Below are 20,801 nucleotides of genomic sequence, written 5' to 3' on the forward strand. Positions count from 1 at the left end.
CCAAAGAGCCAGTCAAAGGTCTCCTTCCAGAGTTTAACCAGCTTGTCAGTCCACATGACTCCAATATAGTGTTTTTGTCTTGAAATAATTGAAAATTGCCACATTCCAGCCTAGTGGAAATTGAATTTCTTCTAATCTAATAATCACAATCATTCTTTCTTTCAGAGATTTTGAGGAATGTGAACCCCGTTGTCAATTTTCAGACTACGGAAAAGGAAATTAGTCTAAATATGCTTAAATCCATCCATCCATTATCTTTCTGCTTCTTCCTTTCCAGGTCATGAGGGTTGCTGGTGCCCCAGTCCAGCACTCACTGTGAGAGGCAGGGGACTATCTTCTGCCAAAGATCGAGAGCCTGTTAGGAAATTTTTGCCTCCAAAACCTGTTGTCACTTTCATCACTTTTATTGTCTGTCTAAACAGATCTAAGTTGTAAAAGAGTCTTCAAGGCTCAATGTGATTTGTCTGTATAAAGGTTGAATGAATGGGACACCCAGGACAGGTTGTCCATCACAGAGACACATAGAGACAAACATTCATGCTCACTCACACCTAGATTACCAATCAACCTAACATGCACGTTTGCGGTCTGTGTGACGAAACTGGAGTACCTGGAGTAAATCCATGCATGCACGGAGAGAACATGCAAACTCTAGACAGAAAGGTTACAAAAAAACACATCCTTTAAAACAAATGCATTCATCACTGAGGACAGGTCCACACAAACTGCAGCGTTGGCTCTTCTGCCCCACAACAACTGAACTCTAATTCGAGAACATGAATCTAATTTTCTAGCTGTTGTGCATCTTTTGTTTTTTAGGTCCTGTAGGATGGGTTGGTACCAGGTCACACAGAAGAACATTTCTTCAGTAAATCTAAATAGTTTTAAACACAATGGTTTGCTGTTTTTTTTATTGCCACTTCTGCTGGTGTGTCTTTCCTGCACGAGTCAGTTATTTTACACATACTCAACTCAAACCTACAAAATCAACCTTTAGCAAACATTAGTGAGAAACAAACTGCACTGCAGAACTTCCTTTTCTTATTTGCTACTAATTCGTAGGAAAGTTGGCTTATATGAAACCAGTCTGAAACAAACTGGTTGTGGACCACTGCCTGAGTAGTCACGAGCACACTGGTGGCATCCATCGTGCACAACAGTTTCTACATGGGTTTACAAAAGGTTCTTCGTTGCAGGTTTGTTTCAAGTAGTTTCCATGTGGAGACAAATTTGTAATTCGTTTGAACCATTTGACTTTTTGACAAGTTGTATCTTGTCATCACACTTATCTTATAATTAAATGAGCTGGTTTTGTAACTTTTTGAAACATTTCATCTGAGTATCATTAGAGGGATCTTTATCCTGAGTACTACTGCTGTTTGAGAACCAAGCATGCATTGCTGAGTACCAACAATAGTATGGAAGCAATATTGGAGTATTTATCCACGTGGTGGATCTGTGATCTGTGCAGTAAAGTTGCATTATTAAAGAGACACCAACAGATGGAGCCAGACTCTGCTGCATGTGTGCAGGTTCTAATAAACAGAAGGCCACTGCACTGCAGGGTTAGAAGGTTCTACAGAAGCCCTCCAGGACCAGGATTGATCCCCCCCCCCCCCCCCCCCACACACACACACACACCTAAACTGTTCCAAATAAATGAATATAAGCATGACTCGTTGCCCATAAGTATCAGTTCACATGACTTTATGAGAGCACAGGAAAATAAAATTCAATATTTGTACAGAAGAATTTTCATTCGTGTGTTCTCGTGAAGTCAGAATAAAACGAAGCAGTTGTAAACAAATATTTCATATTATAATAAAAAAATATATACATACGTATATTTTAAATATATATTCCATTTCAACCTTATAAAATGTGCCAAAAGCAGATTGATGGACGTACATTTAGGAATGTAGGAACAATAATGCATGTTTCATACCCACACGCCAGATGTTTACTTCAAAAGCAGATTTATTTATAGAAATGACATTTTCACTGTTTTGTTGCTGTGGTGCACGTCTATGAGTTGGATCTTGGCACAACTTCTCAGAGGATTTACGTTGTGCACATGTTCATGAGTGAAAAGACTCCCTGTGATCTCTGGCAAAATTACTTCAATGAAGTATTGATTTGATTTTACAATAGTTATGTCTCTGAGCTTTTGATCAACAGTGATCCTCTGAATCCTGAGCTCAGCTTCTGTGATCAACAGTGATCCTCTGAATCCTGAGCTCAGCTTCTGTGATCAACAGTGATCCTCTGAATCCTGAGCTCAGCTTCTGTGATCAACAGTGATCCTATGAATCCTGAGCTCAGCTTCTGTCCAAACAACAAAATCACATTATGGTTGCTTTGTGGCCAGAAGTTGTCTGGACCTGATACCTGTACAGATGTCCAGGTTTCAGCTTCCCCTCATTGTCCATAAAATCCAGCTGTTCTGAATTTTCCTTGACGGTACTTTTTCTAATACGATAAGGGCATTTTATTTCACCTATGCTGGCCCCGCAGCAGTTGCAGGACACTAACGCATCAGGGCTTGCTCCAGTATGAAGACAGTGAAACTGATGAGTCCACTCTGTTGCACAACTAGACAGCTGTGCTCAGCTGCAACAGACTTCCTGTACTGCTCCAGAGCAACTCTTTCATGATCGCATCCCCACCTTGTAGCTTTTGTTGAAAATCTCTTTGTTCCACCACAAATATTTGACACTTCTTTTAGCGGGCGTGGTCTCCTCTTTGGTCTGCCTCAAAAATTACTCCGTAAGCTTCAAAGGGTTCAAAATTCAGCTGCCCACATCGTCACCAAAGCCCCCTCATTTCAACACATCTCTCAAGTTTTACAGCAACTTCACTGGCTTCCAGTCACTTTCAGAATTCAATTTAAAATCCTGTTGTACACATTCAAGGCCATCCATACCCCCCCCCCCCCCCCATCTGTCCCATCTCCTGCACATGATCACCCATTCACGCTCCCTTCGTTCTTCCTCTTCCATCCACCTTAACGTGCCTCTCGTCCGCCTCAGCACCGTGGGACACAGAGCCTTTCCTCACTCTGCCCCCCAACTCTGGAACGCTCTTCCCCCAGACATCCATAATACTGACTCCCTTCAGACCTGCAAATCACAACTCAAAACTCATCTGTTCAAGTTCACCTTCTCACTTTAATTTCTTACTTTCTTCTTGGTTTAGTGTTTTATAGCAATTTTATATTATTTTATTTTGTGTTTTTAATGTTGTGACGTGTCCTTGGGTGTCTTGAAAGGCGCTAACCAATAAAATGTATTATTATTATCGTTATGGTTCCCAACACACAGATTTCATTTGTGATGCAATAATTCTGCCATGGTGCAGCACATTCCACTCCTTTGTTTAGGACTGATCTTTGGTCACTGTCTCCATTTGCAGATTGTTCTGCTGTTATGACCAAAGTGTCGCACAGAGTTCTGCATACATTAAGCAACTCTTTGATACTGATACTCGTCATGCTGCAATGTCCCGAGTGAGACCGGAAGACGTCCCTCCTTCAAGATTTCTGGTTCGTACCTATTTTGAACACCAGCCATAGCAGCTAACACAGCTGGCTTGGATCCCACAGCAGCAATCTTGTGCTTAAAAATGTCCATCACTTCATCTGTTGTTTCTGGAGCTGAAAACTTCAGTGCAGACCAGTTGGTTGTTGTGCATCACCACTACTCACCATGCTGTCAAAGTTTCTCTTTTTGATGTCTGCAGAGATTAAGTCGCTGTCTTTGACTTCAGCGTATTCCACCTTATAAACCTTATGATGGTATGGCCCAGTATGTCTTCTTCTGTGTGAGTTATGGTGGCACTGGCACGGTAGTTGCTGTCGACCCAGTATAACAGGGCCCCAACATGACTACAGAGCTTCCCTAGTCCGGTTATGTCAGGATCTGCCAACTGGTGTGTTGAGCCCACGTGCAGGAGGACGACAGCGGACTCGAGATAAAAGTTAAACAAGATTTCTACCTGGATTATTGAGCATGCATCAGGATATTTAACAAGATTTATTTACAAAAACAAAATGAAAGAGCTAACAGAGCAGACAGGACGGGAGGCAGTACTCAACACCATAAATGACAATCCGGAGACAAATTAGACGCAGGTGAGACAAGGCCTGGACACAAGGAGGAAAGACACCGAGAGGTGACTGGAAATATGAGGAAACAGACAAAGACGAGACAAAAACCCAGAACCTCTACAGGTTATGTCACAATGAGCAGAGTCCACAACTCCATCTTTACAACTAATGATCCATGGTCGAAGTGGAGTTCATCCTCTGGGAGTGCTGCACCTTCAACAGAAATATAATACAAAGTACTAAAACAATTAAAATGCAGTTCTTGTTTCAGGGGTTGTAAAACAGCATTTAGCCCGTGGATAAAGTCCAAAGAGTTACAAAAATGTAATTTTTCACCACTACCGGTAATTTTATTAACAAAGGCAATAATAGTGCAAAAATAATAATGTTGTAATACTATTTGAAATATCAGTGGTATTTACTGTAGCACATTAATTGTTATGACTGTGCAATAATAACAAATAATTTATTTTGTTACCACTAATTTAAGTATAAAAAGTACTCATAGGCAAAATAAATAGGAATATCAGCGATATTTACTGCAGCATTAGCTTAGCTATTCCGCAAGCTATGAGGGACATCTATATGTGTATATTATTGTAATTACTCTGATAGTAACCAGAACTGTGTTATTCACATGAAGAGTTCAGACGTCCTTCACAAATCCGTTAAGATGGTTCAGATGTATGGATTTCAGGCTGCGGCCTCCACTGTGGCTCCCCGTGTTCATTAAATAATTAATTATAACACAGTAAGAGATTAGTGGCAACCTGTCCCCACCGTCTGACATGTCTTTCTCTACCTCATTCGTGTCGATTCTGACAGCAACAATGTTCTGCATACAGCAGTGCTTGAAAGTTTGTGAAGCCTTTATAATTTTCTATATCTCTGCATAAATATGAGCTAAAACATCCGATTTTAACACAAATCCTAAAAGTAGATAAAGAGAACTTTGTTAAATGAGACAAAAATTTTACTCTTTAAGTCATTTATTTGAGGAAAATGATCCAGTATTATATATCTGTGAGTGGCAAACGTATGTGAACCTGATGCTCAATCCACGTAGATAAATCTAACAAAGTTAAGTCAGGTCCTCTGGATGGAAGCTGCTTCTTGAAGCGTTTTGTCTTTCATCCCAAAGACTTCTTCAGTCTCAGGAGCTCAGTCTTATATAGCACCTTCTCATGGTGGATCAACCAGTATGAGTTTTGAGTTTGAGTTGTGGAACCACCAGAGCACCAGCAAACTAATATACTTGTTTTATCCAACCTGGTATTTTCAATGTCTTGTGTCCTCTCCTGATTGACCTGCTGACATTAATAATATTTTAGAGCTCTTCTAAACCGCAGTGCATTTTTTTAAAGTCTCACCTCATTTACTGGAGTTCCCAAAAAACTACAGGTAAATGAGGTTTGGATTTAATGTGTAAAAGGGTAAAAAGCTTTGCAGTCCTAATTTTGATGAACTGATTGTTTTTCTGAAGGAAAATACTTAAATACCCATACAAATACAGACGAGAGACAAAAATATAAGAAAATGTTCCACTTCTTTTTGAATGTATTAAAACATGCTGATAAAATAATCACTAAACTGAGATTACGTCTGTGTCCTTCAATAACAAGCACGTTTCATCTCATTTATTTATACGTTTGTTTTTCTTGTTATTTTAGGTATGTCAAGGGAATTCAAAAGGAATGTCCTTGGTCAGTGTAACCAGCACGTTTTATTGTTTGCTCACTGAATTCATTTGGCCATCAGCCGTCGTGGTGACGTTCAAAACGTTCCACAGGATTCAGATTTTTCTGGAACAACTGTTCTAAATGATTTGATCGCCTGAACGTTCCAGTTTCCACCAACAGATTAAAATGGATGTACCTTGATGTGTTCATCACATCACACAGTGGGAGCTGGTGCTGCCTCCAGTGGACAAATCGGTGTCCGTTAATAAAACTTTCAGAAAATGAACAGCTGCCTGTACTTCAGCTGATCAACTTGTAGAGCCAGCTCAATTAAAGGTGACCACCACAGAAAACTGCTCTGTAAAAGAATAAAAATTTCTACAACTGTCAATTTTACAGTAAATTAGCTTTTTTTTTTTTAAAGATCACTCATCAACACATACTCTGAGCATCCCACCGTGCGTTGTGGCACAAGGTCGTGCAGTTATTTTCCAGGTTTCAATAAGCGGCTTTACCGCCGTCATGCCTCAACATCAGATGATCACAGTTTAAAACTGAGTGGAAGGTGGTGGGTGATACACCTTAAAGAGCTTGTAAGACTTTTTTTAAATTATTTAAATAAAAGGTTTAAATCAATTGTTTTTCAGAATCCTTTTCAATTAAATGGTTGGGATGTTTTTTTAGCGAGGATTACCAAATTTTGCACGGAGAGTTGTTTCCTAGTTTTTTCGTTTTGTTTTCAGAAGTGGTTGGACACAACGAGGTCACTGAAGATGAAATATGATCATATCTGCTGCATCAACTGCAAGACAACAGGCTGAGAAGCATTACACCATATGTTCACATAATTAAGCAAAGCTGATTTCACCACAGTAACTGTATGAAGTCGATGCTGTCAGCGTGCTGTCCCATGGGACAGTCATGACTAATAACTCTGCACTGGATTGAGTGTTAAAATGTTCAGTCTGCTCTGGCCATATTAAGCTCATTGTAATAACTCAATACAAATGAGACCGTTTTAATATCAAAATCATAGTCCAGATGTCTGAATGTTTCAATTTTTACAGAAACACCAACAGACCTGCTGTCAGTTTGTTGCTGTGCAACGTGGCTGCACGCAGGAGGGTGGGGGTGGACAGACATTACCACCAGGTGTGGATGTTCTCAACTAGGGATGTCTACTTGCAACTGGACGTATATTTCCAGATATGAACAGCACCTTAGTTTGTAGAGGAAGGGATTTGGGCCAAAAGGAACTCCCTCCTGGTTCAATTCTGATCCTTTGAACCGAGATCTGACTGAAGGTAAATAAACAAATATTTTAAACAAAAATGATAGAAAAATAAGTCAAAGCAAACATTTATTCATGTAGAAACCTCACAGTTAATCAATAATCTTAATTCATTTATACAACAAAAGAAGAACTTAGTTACTTTAAATCTTTTTAAGTTAAAAAAAAGTATTGCAATTATATTTGTTCTAATATTTGCATATAAATAAATGAAAGAAAGAAAAAAGACACTGAACACACAATTAACTATTGAGGACCTGAAATTATGATTCTTTTTTAACAAACTTTAATTATTGACAATGAATCACTGAAAATACTAAAAAGAAATGTTATTTACAAAGTTTCAAATCATTTGTTCCGATACAAAATTCATATTTCTATAAATCCAACCCACCTAAACGTAAACCAAATCATACTACGGCAGCCTACTGATGTCATTGTTCAGCTTTTACCTTCAACTAAAAGTAGACCAAACTTCCCCCATCAGCACATTTGATTTCATGGGTCCACACAGACTAGAACCAAGTGAAAGGACTGGCAAAGGTAACAGCTGGTGGTTTGTCAGATCACTCCCAACCCTCCAAAATCAACAACCAATCTCATCCTTACAAGCTGTAGGACAAAGACTGACATCCGAGGTCAGCTTCGAATTTAAAACACACTGTCCAGTTTAAACAGACTGTTAATGCTGCGTCTTCCTCAGTTACTGTGAACCAGAGTGACAAACAGAAAAAGTGAGCAGAGTGAGATGGCACCAGTCAGCACAGCTTTCACCAGCAGGACTGTCCAGCTGCCCAACACGAAGACATGGATGAACAACCTGAGGGCAGAAGAAGGACGAACATTTTGTAAGTGATGAAACACTAGGACTATCAAAACAACGTGGCCAGGGTGTACCCTGCCTTTGATGGCTGGATATGGACCAGAGACCCCCATGACCCAAAAAGGAAAAAAGCAGGTAAAGATGATTGATGGATGTGATTTGTAAAAATCTGGTTAAGTGTCTTGCCCTTCAACATGTGACAGCTGGTGGTGTCAAACCCCCAACTCTCCCATTGGACAATGACCGCTCTAACCACTCAGCCACAGTGGCCCCTTAATACTACACCCATAATTTTAATTGGTTAACTCATTTCTCCTTTAAACTTTGTTCCTAATGAATGTGCTCAGTGTATTTCTTTTAAACACATGAAACTTACTCCATTAAGAAGGCCTTGTATACACACAAAGACAGCAGCACAGTCACCGGCAGCCTGAAGCTCTTAGGAAGGTCGTATCGGGTGAACATCCATACAACTGCTGCTGTGGCGATGTAATGGACCTGAACAGACAAATAGTTGATATACTGTCAAACACAAACAGTTCCCATGACATGCACAATCACATTTAGCTAAAAATGGCATATTCAGAAAGGAAAACATTATTGGCATGAAAAACATTAAAAGGCAATGTAAAATGAAGGATCCAGGAAATGAAGATTGTAGAAGAGGTGCAGCTTCTCACCAAACTAATATTGGAGTCAAAGCTCATCTGAATGTACTTCCAGTCAAACTCAATCCCTCTGGCTCCAACCCAGAGAGGAAGAAACCTGAGGAACCACAATGAGACACAAATGAAAAGATTTCATATTTACACAGGCTATTATCTAACAAAAGTAAGGTTTCTGAGCTTTTCTTTTCCATAAGACAGTTAAAGCTAACCTTGACATCACAAGTTCTGCTGTTGCCCAGCCCATAGCAGCCACCATGATCTTGTATTCTCCTTTCCCAGCATTACGAGACATAACAAGATGGAGACCCAACAGGTCTGCAAGGTCCACTGTAGCCTTCATGAAATCCTGATAAACAAACACACACACACACACACACACAAATATAAACAGAAGCACAGTCTTTTCTTTCACCTACGCGACAGAAATATTAGCATTCCTCACTGATGTTGATACTATAATAAAGTTTCAACACTCACCCCTACAAAGTCATAAACACCCATTCCACCTTCCCATGTGGGGAAAAATGTAGCAAGGAACAGCATCTATAAAACAAAGATAATCAAACCTTGTTCAAATATGCTCAGACATAAAGACAAGCATGTGATATTCCTATTTCTGTTGTCATTTCTACTTAAACTCATAACAGTCAAAAAATTACATTGAATTAGCTAATTTACCTTGCAAAGTTGGACAAACAGGTATGTTGCTCCAGCTTGGACACATCTCCAGAAAGCATTGTACTCTGAGCTGAATATGACAAATTAAAAAAGCCCACGTAAAATATTACATACAAAACACAAAGTTCAAAGTGTCTCAGTTCAATGTCAGATTTAAGATAATTTTACTTCAGTGTGAGGTGCTTTAAAACACAAAGGCAGTTTACAGTAAAAATAAAACACTACTAAATGAACATACAGCCAAAATATAAAGCACACTACAAAGATTTAAAAGGATTAAATGGACCCTCTCCCAAACCCCGACATTTACTAATCAGATTAATGGAGTTTATGGTACTAGAGCAAATACTAATACTGCAACAAAGCAATATATAAACCAGTGTTGTGTAAAACGCATTATAGGTTTCTTTTAATATCTTAAACTCCATATTTTAATTTTAGACATTACTTTAAAAACTAGTTTTTGTTATGACTGGGCAATCATTACAAATACAATAAAATTAGACACTCACAGGCCACTGCACTTGTATGTAATGAAGTATGGAAAATAGGCCAGAGCAAAGCAGTTCCCAAAGTGAAAAAGTGTCATGACTCCTGGTAATAAAAATCAGGTTCCTGGACAGAAGTGAAAAACAGAAATGAGAAAAACACTTTAAAACTACACGTGTGTATGAATTTACTTAGGATTTTAAGTAAACAATTACAGCTAAATTAAAAAATGCCTAAATATAAAAACTAATTTACATACACGTAAACGTCTTAATATGTATATTCACATCAACACTTACAGAACAATTAATTATTTTAATGTCATTTAAGAACAAGCCCAATCTTCTGTGCATGAGCTAGCTAAGCTATGCTTAACACGATGCTACATTTAGCAGCTAACGCCGCTTTTCTCTCGGAAAAGAACCAAAAAACAACGTTATTTTCTTAAAAATCAACATATATTCATCATGGCGACACCTGGAAACAAAAATGGATTTAATGTTATGACTTACTTCTTTTAAAAAGTAGAAAAAATTTTCACCGTAGGGAAACGTAGGGACGTTGAATGACAACCCAGAGTGAGCCGAGCCTGGGCTTCCCCGCGAAATACATCCGACCAAAACAGAAAACGAAAAAGGTTCCGCGTAATTTATACTGTTCATTTTATTTAATTTATTTTTAAATTAAAAATAATAATAATTGGGGGGTGTATTTACTCGCATTTTTATTTGAACAGCTGCATTTCTGTCGGTGGAGGCTGAGGGGGTTTAAAGTTTTATCTGTACATAAAGATAATTGTACAGTAATTTTTTTCTAAGCTTTTTTTTTATATTACTTTTATTTAAATCCTTTTACTACAGTTTTGTATGTTAAATGAGGAACCAGTTTGCTATGTGAGATTTAAAATTAAAAACTGTTCCAGAACTTGCTTACTGACTGATATTATTATTAATAATAATATTAACAACAACAACAACAACACAACAACAACAACAACAATAACAATAATAATAATAATAATAATAATAATAATAATAATAATAATAATAATAAATATTGTTGTTGGTGTTGTTGTCATTGTTATTATTATTATTATTATTGTTGTTGATGTTGTTGATGATGATGATGATTATGATGATGATAATAATAATAAATATTGTTGTTGGTGTTGTCATTATTGTTGTTGTTGATGATGATGATGATGATGATGATGATGATAATGATAATAATAACTAATATTAGAATCATGGAAATTTCCATTCAATAAGTCAGCCACGTCAGTTAAATCTGCTTATTCATTGTTACCGCAATAGAATCAACATCTTACTTTTGATCCAGTTCTTTCTTCTTCTTTTTATTTTCCCATCATGATTTTTTACTTGTTTTTTTTTTTTTCATGCAGCTCATGATGCACAACTTTGATTCTTGATAGGAATCACAAAAACCACTTGGGTGTCTAGTTTATATTACTTTGTTGCTTCCAATCTTTGATGATCACACAATTCTGTTTTTAAAAGCGTTTTATTCTATTTATCTAATCTTTCCTTTTTGAACATTCATAAAATTTTGAACTAAAAAACATATAAAATTGACTTTTACTCTTTGTTTTCTTACCTAATAAAATTATGACAATTAGTTCCATAGCTCGCATGAGGCTGGACTGAGTGTGTGTGCACGTGTGTATGTGTGTCCCTTGAGTCCTGACACCAACTCAATTACATGGTGGCCTTTTGTACTTAGATGTATGTGTGTGTGGGTCTAGGCGAGGGGCTTCAGGACACCCACCTCGCTGCTTTGCGCCGATCGGTCCTGCCCTGGGCTGCCCACAGGATGCCGGGCTGCTTTGATGCCTTTCTCAGCACAGATACACGCACATTCAGCACACAGACATCTAGTAAGCTCTCACAAGATCTTGTAATCTTTGTTAAGAGTCTGACCATCAGCAAGCAGTCTTCTTGTCAACTTCTGCTGCCCAAAGTCGTGCTCAGGTTTACATAATTCATCTTGAGTTGAGACAGTTGAAATATTGTCTGAAAACTTCTCAAATTCTCTCCAAGGAGTGTTGAGCCACTTGATGTCCTGTGGTGTTCCCACCATTTTCACCCTCTTACACAATCCACCAATAGGAAGAAGTTATTTGGACACATAGAAGGTACACTACAGCATCAAAATGAACATACAGCGTGAGCATGTTGGACCCAAAGTTGTTTATTTTTCTCATGTCTGAACCTGTTGTTTGTGGTTGCACCACATCAGTCCCTGAAAAATACGTTCTAATCCTGGGCTTCTGGAAAAAAGAAACAAGCGTTCAGGACATCATATTTTGTAATGCATGTGCAGAGTAGACTGTCTGCATGTAATATTTTCAGGCCATTGGGTTGGTGTTTAATGCCAAAATTAGATTTTCAGTTATTAATCAAACAATATAGTTCAAAATCTCAAGCGGCTGACTCAATTAAATTGAAAGAATCTGTATCTTTCTGGGCAGCACGGTGGCAAAACTGGTAGAGCTGCTGCCTCTCAGCGAGCAGGGCCCCGGTTGAAATCCCGGTCAAGGATGCTTTCTTGGTGGAGTTTGCATGTTCTCTCCATGCATGCGTGGGTTTTCTCTGGGTACTCTGGTTTCCTCCCACAGATCAAAAACATGCATGTTAGGCTGATTGGTAACTCTAAATTGTCTCTAGGCGTGAGTGAGAGAGTGAATGGTTTGTCTCGTTTGTCTCTATGTGTCCCTGTGATGGACCGGAGAGTTGTCCAGGGTGTACCCCGCCCCTCACTCAGTGACTGCTGGACATGGGCACTGGCGACCCCCATGACCCAAAATGGAAGAAGCGCGTTAAAGATAATGGATGGATGGATGTATCTTTCCATACCTTTGAAAGGCAGCTGAGGCGAGCTGGTCTGGGAAGCTCAGTCCTCACCTCCTTCTACAGGTGTGCAGTGGAGAGCATCCTGTGCTCCAGCATCAACGTGTGGCATGGAGGCTGCACAGCTACAGAAAGCAAAGCTTTGCAGAGAGTGGTGAAGGCTGCACAGAAGTCTGTTGGAGTCAGCCTCCCCACCATCACAGACATTTACATCTCCAGATGCAGGAAGAGGGCTACCTGCATCATGTAGGACCCCACTCACCCAGCACACACCCCTTGCCCCGCTCCCCTCAGGCAGGAGGTTAAGCAGCATTAAGTGTAGAACCACTAGACTGAGGAACAGCTTCTACCCTGAGGCTGTTAGACTCATGAATCTCCAATCAGAATAATCACTGTGAAAAAAAATCTTTGTGGTGCCACTTTGATTGTTGATATGTGCTGCTGACTATCCATGCTGCTGATCTTATGCTGCTGATTTATGTCAAGCTGCTCCGTTCATTTGTACTCATCTACTCACACAGACTCGTGTTCATGCTGCTGTTGTTTGGCTTAATGTTTTTGTACTATTTGTGCTTAGTGTATTCTTAGTTTTAGCGTTTTTCTTAGTTCATATCTTAGATCTTATTACTGTTTTTCTTTACAATTTATACTTTTGTTGGATGTAACTGGGACCCTTGAACACAATTTCGTTCCACCACATGTACCACCTGTGATGAGAATGACAATAAAGGACCTTGACTTGACTTGAAGAATAGTTTAATGTTTCAAGATGTTAGGATTAGGACGAACTGAATCCATGTTACAGCTACTACAAAATGTTTCCATCGCTGTCCTTGCTGGTCATATTCAGCCAGCTGCAAGCCTTCCCCAGAGCCATACATCCTTCATCTACAGATCCACCAGTGATATGTTATACTGATACTCTGCAACGTTCTCTCCTTCCTATCAGAGGAAAACCAATAAAGAAACATTTTTCTGTGACTTCACAAGATTACATCATTGTGAGCCTGTCTTTCTGTCTGTAGGTTGAGAACATTTTGCTATCACAACATAACATACCATTAAAACTAATTCATTATATTTTTTTTATTTGAAAGTAAACTAAAAGTAAAGGACAATAAAAAAAACAATACAAAAAAAAAACCCTAGAATTTAACACCGACCTTGAATACCAAAAGTAGCTATGAATGTATTTGGGACATGGTACCTGATTTTATTATTATTATTATTATTATTATTATTATTATTATTATTAATAATAATACTAATATGATGATAATGATGATAATGATGATGATGATGATGGCAGCACGGTGGCGCAACTGGTAGAGCTGCTGCCTCTGAGCGAGCAGGTCCCTGGTTCAAACCCCGGTCCAGGGGCCTTTCTGGGTGGAGTTTGCATGTTCTCTCCGTGCATGCGTGGGTTTTCTCCGGGTACTCTGGTTTCCTCCCACAGACCAAAAACATGCATGTTAGTCTGATTGGTAACTCTAAATTGTCCCTAGGTGTGAGTGGGAGAGTGGATAGTTGTTTGTCTCGTTTGTCTCTATGTGTCCCTGTGATGAACAGTCCAGGGTGTACCCCGCCCCTCGCACAGTGATTGCTGGACATAGGAACCGGCGACCCCCGTGACCCAAAATGGAATAAGCGGGTAAAGATAATGAATGGATGGATGGATGATGATGATGATGATGATGATAATAATAACCTTTATTTAACCAGGCAAATCCCATAGTGATCACATATCTCATTTGCAAGTGAGGTCTGGTCCTTATGGATGCACATTAGCTGTAAAACAGTCAGTGGCTGAATGACCTCTTTATGTTGTGCAGAAGCCTGGTACTCAGCCACGGATTTAATAACAACAATCAGAGAAATGATTCCCTCAGAGCTCTTTAAACCTCAGAACAAATGGATACCCTCTCAAACGCAGACACGTGAAGGTCAACATGGCTTTAGTTCGACATTTGAATTTCTCAAAGGCACACATAACCCCATACCACTTAGTCACGCCCCACCCAGGGTGTCTGCACAGTTCCGGGCCCTGGGGCAATTAGCAATAATGGCAGGAAGCTAGTTAGCGTTATCTGCTGCCGTGGCGGTCTCCTCTGGCATTGACAGAGTCTGGACCGGTCACGTAGAGACGGAGACAGGGAGCCTGGACGGGAGGAAGAGGACGATGGGAGACCATCCCCAAAGCCCTCAGGCAAATGCCCTGAGAGAACATCTGTGTTACACATCTGCTGGGCTCCCTCTGAAACTACAAACTAGACTTGATAGAACAGTGTTTGTTTAGTGTCCAATAAAAAAAAACTGAATTACATTATATTTATAATTTAAAACTGGAAATAACCTATTTTGAATATATTTTGATGGCAAAGTTGATTAAACATTAAGCATCACGTGTGTCTAACGTTGCTCCTTGTGTGTCCTGGATAACCGTAGACAAATCTTTTCATTGTTTCAGCGGCACGTGTCACTTCCTGTCTGCATGATACTGAGCACATGTCCAGGCCGGGCGTGTTTTGGGGGAGGACAGGGATGACTGTGGGAGTAGGCTGAAAACGTAACAGGATGTGAAGAATGAGGCCAAGAAAAAAGAGAAAAAAGCACAATAAACAACTGAAATCCCTGAATGAGAGTAAGACACAACAACAGTCACGTAGGTTTCACCAGCTTCAGGTCACACCGTCAGACTGGCAGACGCTCAGAGCTGACACTATTTGAACCGATTGTGTTTGTGCTTACGTTTGTATCCGGCTGTTTTCTGGTTGTACGTGTTACCAGCTTCACTTCAAAGACAAACTTTAAAAAAAGCAAGAGATAAAGTACAAAGCAACTGTATAGCTCAAAATACACTGTTGTCATTCATATTAGATTCCTAGTCTTTTATTTAGTAAAATGATCTAAATCAGTTGTTTAGTTCAAATCTGATTATTGTGTGGATGCTGAGATTTTCTCCCTTACAGTTTTAGGCACAAAACTTGTTCCACAATTTTTGTGCTATTTCAATAATTCAAATATCAAAACATTCAATTCATTCAGGACAATCCTGCTATTACTTTTGGTATTTGTGAAATTTTTACTTAATAAAATATTTAGCATTTCTTTTTTTGCCCATTTAAGCTTTGTCCATACATTTATGCTTTTTTTCTTCTGCTTTTGGCTTTTATTTTCCTGCTTTCAGCAAATGTCACCTGTTCAAATGTAATTAAGTTTATCTATGAAAGCTTTTCAGCTGTTTTAAACTTCTTCAACAGCTTTAAGCAAAAAACATTTACAGAAATGTTTTGGCATGGCTTCAGACTAGTGAAGTCTTTCGGATGAAAGATGAAACGTTTCAACCAAGAAGAATCCATCCAGATGACCTGACAACTTTTGTGGATTCACAGAAATGCATTTTCTCTAGTTGGTTTTCATCTTTTGATGCTTTGGCACATTGAACTGTTCTTCAGTTAGGAAATTAAAACTAAACTAATCAGTTACTACTAAATTGTTCTTTCTGATCAAAGGCAGTCAAGAAAAAATAACGTTTTCTTTTAGCTTTTAAAGTTTCTGCATAGGCAAGGCCCACCCTTTCAATGGAGGAAGCAGAATCTGGGGACTTTGCGTTTGGTTCATCCATAACTGTGGCTGAGGTTGCCAAGGTAGTTAAAAAGCTCAGAGGTGGCAGGGCTCCGGGAGTGGATGAGATCTGCACTGATTTCCTTAAGGCTCTGGATGTTGTGGGACTGTCTTGGTTGACAGGCCTTTGCAACATCACATTGGGGGCAGTGCCACAAGACTGACAGACTGGGGTGGTGGTTCCCCTCTTCAAAAGGGGGACCGGAGGGTATGCTCCAATTACAGGGGCATCACTCTCCTTGGCCTCCCTGATAATATCTATTCAGGGGTACTGGAGATGTGAGTCCGATCGTTGGTCCAACCTCAGATCCAGGAAGAACAATGCAGGTTACGTACTGGCCGTAGAACACTGGATCATCTCTTTACCCTCCATGGGATCCTCGAGGGGTCATGGGAGTTTGCCCATCCAGTCTACATGTGTTTTGTGGACTTGGCGAAGGCATTCGACCGTGTTCTTTGGGGTACACTGTGGTGGTTCCTCCATATATGGGATTGGGGGCCCGTTGCTATGGGCTGTTCAGTCCCTATACAAGCGGTGTGAGAGTTTGGTTCACATTGCAATTAGTAAGTCGGACCCCTTCAGAGTGGGAGTTGGACTCTGCCAGGGCTGCCTGTTGTCACCGATTTTGTTCCTAACTTTCATAGACAGAATTTCTCGGTGCAGCCAGGAGGAGGAGGGATTCAGGTTCGGTGGCCTCAGGATTCCATCTCTGCTCTTTGCAGATGATGTGGTCCTGTTGGTGTCGTGCCGTGGTCTTCAGCTCTCACTGGAGCGGTTCACAGCCGAGTGTGAAATGGCTGGAATGAGGATAAGCACCTGCAAATCTGAGGCCGTGGTCCTCAGTCAGAAAAGGGTGGATTGCTCTCTTCAGGTCAAGAGTGAGGTTCTGCCTCAAGTGGAGGAGTTCAAGTATCTCAGGGTTTTGTTCACGAGTGAGAGAAGAATGGAGCGTGAGATTGACAGGCGTATTGGCGCAGCATCTGCGGTATTGTGGACTCTGTATCAGTCCGTTATGGTGAAGAGAGAGCTGAGCTTTAAGACAAAGCTCTTTATTTACTGATCGGTCTACCTTCCTACCCTCACCTATGGTCATGAACTCTGGGTAGTGACTGAAAGAACAAGATCACGGATACAGGTGGTTGAAATAAGATGAAGATACATACAGAGGCTGGCAATAGTTTGTTTTCCTGTCTGTTAGCAAAATATTTCTTGAACCATTGTACACATATTAATAAAACTTTTAAAAAGCACACATAATATTTACAGCTGTAACAGATCACTACAGTTTATTAGCTTTGGCCAACACAAAAGTGATTATAACTCGGTCAATTTGTTCAACAGTTAACTAAAATTTGATGTGACCATAGCTGAGAGTCATTCAGAATACGTACAGTACTAACAGATTGTTTAGTTTTATGAAAGATCATGCAAAATATTGTTTTTAAGGTTAATTCCAAGGGTCTTTAACTCATCATTTCTCAGTTTAAAATAATCTTAGTTCAATTCTCTGGCACAAAAGGTGGCGGGTGATATGGATTTCCTCAAAGAATGCTGGGCCTTTTAATCATATTTAGTGTTATCTTATGTTATCATTTTTATGCAACAACAGTGCAATTTCTGTTACGAATTTCAACAGAGGTCGTTTTCTGTTTTACTGTATTTATCACCTTGTACTGAAACCAGCAGCAAACTTCGTCCAAAGGAGGGATGTCCGAAAACGCTGAGAAGCCAGGTTATATAAAAAGCCCCGGAGTCTTTGCTCTGCAAGTAACATCAGATAGTGATTTGCACCAGATGCCAGTTCATGAGCTGATCTGTGCAGCTACTGGCCACAAATATAAAGCCTGAAGCGACTGATTGCACATCTGATAGTTGGGATTATGAGTCAGGCCAAAGTGCAAGTGCCTTCAAATGCAGGTTCACGTCTCATAAAAAAAAAAAGTCTACCATGTTAGAATCTTCATGATATTTCACAAAAGTTATTCTTTCCTGATCTAGATTTATATTTGTCAGTCAGAGTTTTACCTGTCCATTTTAAAAAGCAATCCTTGATACATTAGATACGACTCACACCGAAAGGTACAAAATAATTTCTCTCCACTTCCACCCTCTTGTTCATATGTAAATAGCAAGATGGCTCACTCACTTATTTTCTGTACTCAGATTTGTCTTGAACAGTCAAACAGGTGGGAGGTGGGGTCCTCTAGTCCATCACAGGACCAACACAAGATGGACAACCATGCACACATGCACTTCCACCTAAGGGCAGTTACCAGTTAGTCAGTGGTTTTGAGCTGTGGCAGGAGACAAGTAGCTGGAGAAACCCCACACATGCACAGAGCGTGGAAACACCACACAGAAAGGTTCCAGCTGAGCTTCAACCCTTTGGCCATCCATCCATCCATCCATCCATCCATCCATCCATCCATCCATCCATCCATCCATCCATCCATCCATCCATCCATCCATCCATCCATCCATCTATCCATCCATCCATCCATCCATCCATCCATCCATCTTTTATCTTTATTTGTTTCTTCCTTTTTGGGTCATGAGGGTCACTGGTGTCCACATCCAGCAGTCACTATGCGAGAAGCGAGGGACACCCTGGACAGGTCTCCAGTCCATCACAGGGACACATAAAGACAAACAACCATTCACTCTCACTCTCACACCTAGAGACAATTTAGTTACCAATCAGACTAACATGCATGTTTTTGGTCTGTGGGAAGAAACTGGAGTACCTGGAGAAAACCCACACATGCACAGAGAGAACATGCAAACTCCACCCAGAAAGGCCCCCAGCCAGGATTTGAACCAGTGACCTTCTTGCTGAGAGGCAACAGCTTTACCAACTGTGCCACCATGCTACTTTCTGAAGGAAACAGATCTGACCACCTGTATCACTGTGCAACCTTGTAACAAAACACAGACCACCTGTAGTCACCACCACTGATGACTGCAGGAATTAAATTTACTACATTAATGTCATGATACTTGGGGTTTTGTGTTACTTTATAACAGAAAATACACAAAGGATGTGATGACGATTTTGAAATCTATGCAAGAATTTTACCACAATACAACATAAAATTGGATAAACTAATACATTAAAACAGTTTTACTATTATCCAAAAAAGTTCAATCTGGTCCTCTAAACATTCAAAAAAAAAAAAAAAAAAAAAGCAAAAAAAAAATGTAGAAACGTTTCGTCTCTCATCCAAGAGACTTCCTCAGTCTGAGGTGCTGTGTTCAGCTCAGTCTCTTAAATAGCACCTTCTCAGAGTGGATCAACCAGTTTGCTGCTGACAACCAAAACCAGCTGCTCACATGCTCAAGAAGGACCATCAGCCTAACAATGGATCATTAGCACACTGATGGCTGTTCACTATTCACAGAGGGCTGAGTGATACTAGCAATCACAGCATTGTAAGAGGGGGACAGTTGAACCCGGAGGCCTCCACCCCTGTTTAATGATGGACGATTTCTTTTCACAAAGATGGCCTCCTTTACTCCTCTCTCAAACCATCGTTCCTCTCTGTCCAGGATGTGAACATCTTCATCCCTGAAAGAGTGACTGCTGGCCTGGAGATGAGTGTAGACTGCAGAGTCCTGGCCTGATGATGTTGATCTTCTGTGCTGGGCCATCCTTTTGGCCAGTGGCTGTTTAGTTTCCCCGATGTAAGACTGATCACAGCCCTCCTGACACTGAACAGCATACACAACATTGCTCTGTTTGTGCCGGGGGACTGGATCTTTGGGATGAACCAGTCTTTGCCGTAATGTATTTTGGGGTTTAAAAGCCACTGGGACGTTATGTTTAGAAAATAAACGTCTCAGTTTCTCTGATACCCCCTCAACATATGGAATGACCACTGGTCTGGGTCTGGGTTCCTCCTTTTCACCTGATGGCTGACTGGAGTCCTGTTTGGGTTTCTTCTCTGCTTTCAAGAAGGCCTAGTTAGGATATCCACATTGCTCTAGAGCCTGTTTTGTGTGGGATTTCTCCTTCTGCCTGGCTCCTGAGCTAGTGGGGACACTGTCTGCTCTGTGATACAGAGTCCTGATAACTCCTAACTTGTGCTCCAAAGGGTGATGGGAGTCAAACTGCAAATACTGGTCTGTGTGGGTGGGTTTGCGGTACACCTCGGTGTGCAAATGTCCTCTATCAGAGACTGAGACCTCACAGTCCAAGAAAGCCAACCTGCCATTTTTTACATCTTCTCGTGTGAACTTGATGTATTTATCCACAGAGTTGATGTGGTCAGTAAAATGTTGGACTTCCTGGGATTTAATTTTAACCCAGGTGTCATCAACATACCTGAACCAATGACTTGGTGGTGTCCCTGAAAAGGACGTCAAGGCATTCTTTTCTACCTCCTCCATGTACAGGTTGGCAACAATAGGAGAAACTGGAGACCCCATAGCACACCCATGTTTCTGCCTATAATATTGCTCCCCATATGTGAAGTAGGTTGACTGCAGGCACAGTTTCAAGAGTTGACACAGTTGTTCTGTGGAAAGCGTGGTCCTGCTGCTCAGAGTGGTGTCTGATTTTAATCTTAAACTGACCTAC

The 20,801-nt window shown here is 40.3% G+C and overlaps 2 protein-coding genes across 2 annotated transcripts in view; both read right to left on the minus strand.

The window, feature by feature from the left end:
• LOC119409529 (sulfotransferase 2B1) overlaps positions 1-20,801 on the minus strand; it is a 149,065-nt gene that overhangs the window by 35,425 nt on the left and 92,839 nt on the right. The window lies entirely within an intron of this gene.
• tmem147 (transmembrane protein 147) lies at positions 7,355-10,330 on the minus strand. Its single transcript, XM_037676428.1, has 8 exons — positions 10,246-10,330; positions 9,757-9,859; positions 9,245-9,314; positions 9,044-9,109; positions 8,776-8,912; positions 8,579-8,663; positions 8,275-8,396; positions 7,355-7,895 (listed from the first exon to the last, which is right to left on the minus strand). The coding sequence occupies exons 2-8, from the start codon at positions 9,831-9,833 to the stop codon at positions 7,775-7,777; spliced, it is 678 nt and encodes a 225-aa protein (XP_037532356.1). The 5' UTR covers positions 9,834-9,859; positions 10,246-10,330; the 3' UTR covers positions 7,355-7,774.

Source organism: Nematolebias whitei, chromosome 5, assembly GCF_014905685.2.
Source record: "Nematolebias whitei isolate Nwh7 chromosome 5, NemWhi1, whole genome shotgun sequence".
Taxonomy (NCBI): domain Eukaryota; kingdom Metazoa; phylum Chordata; class Actinopteri; order Cyprinodontiformes; family Rivulidae; genus Nematolebias; species Nematolebias whitei.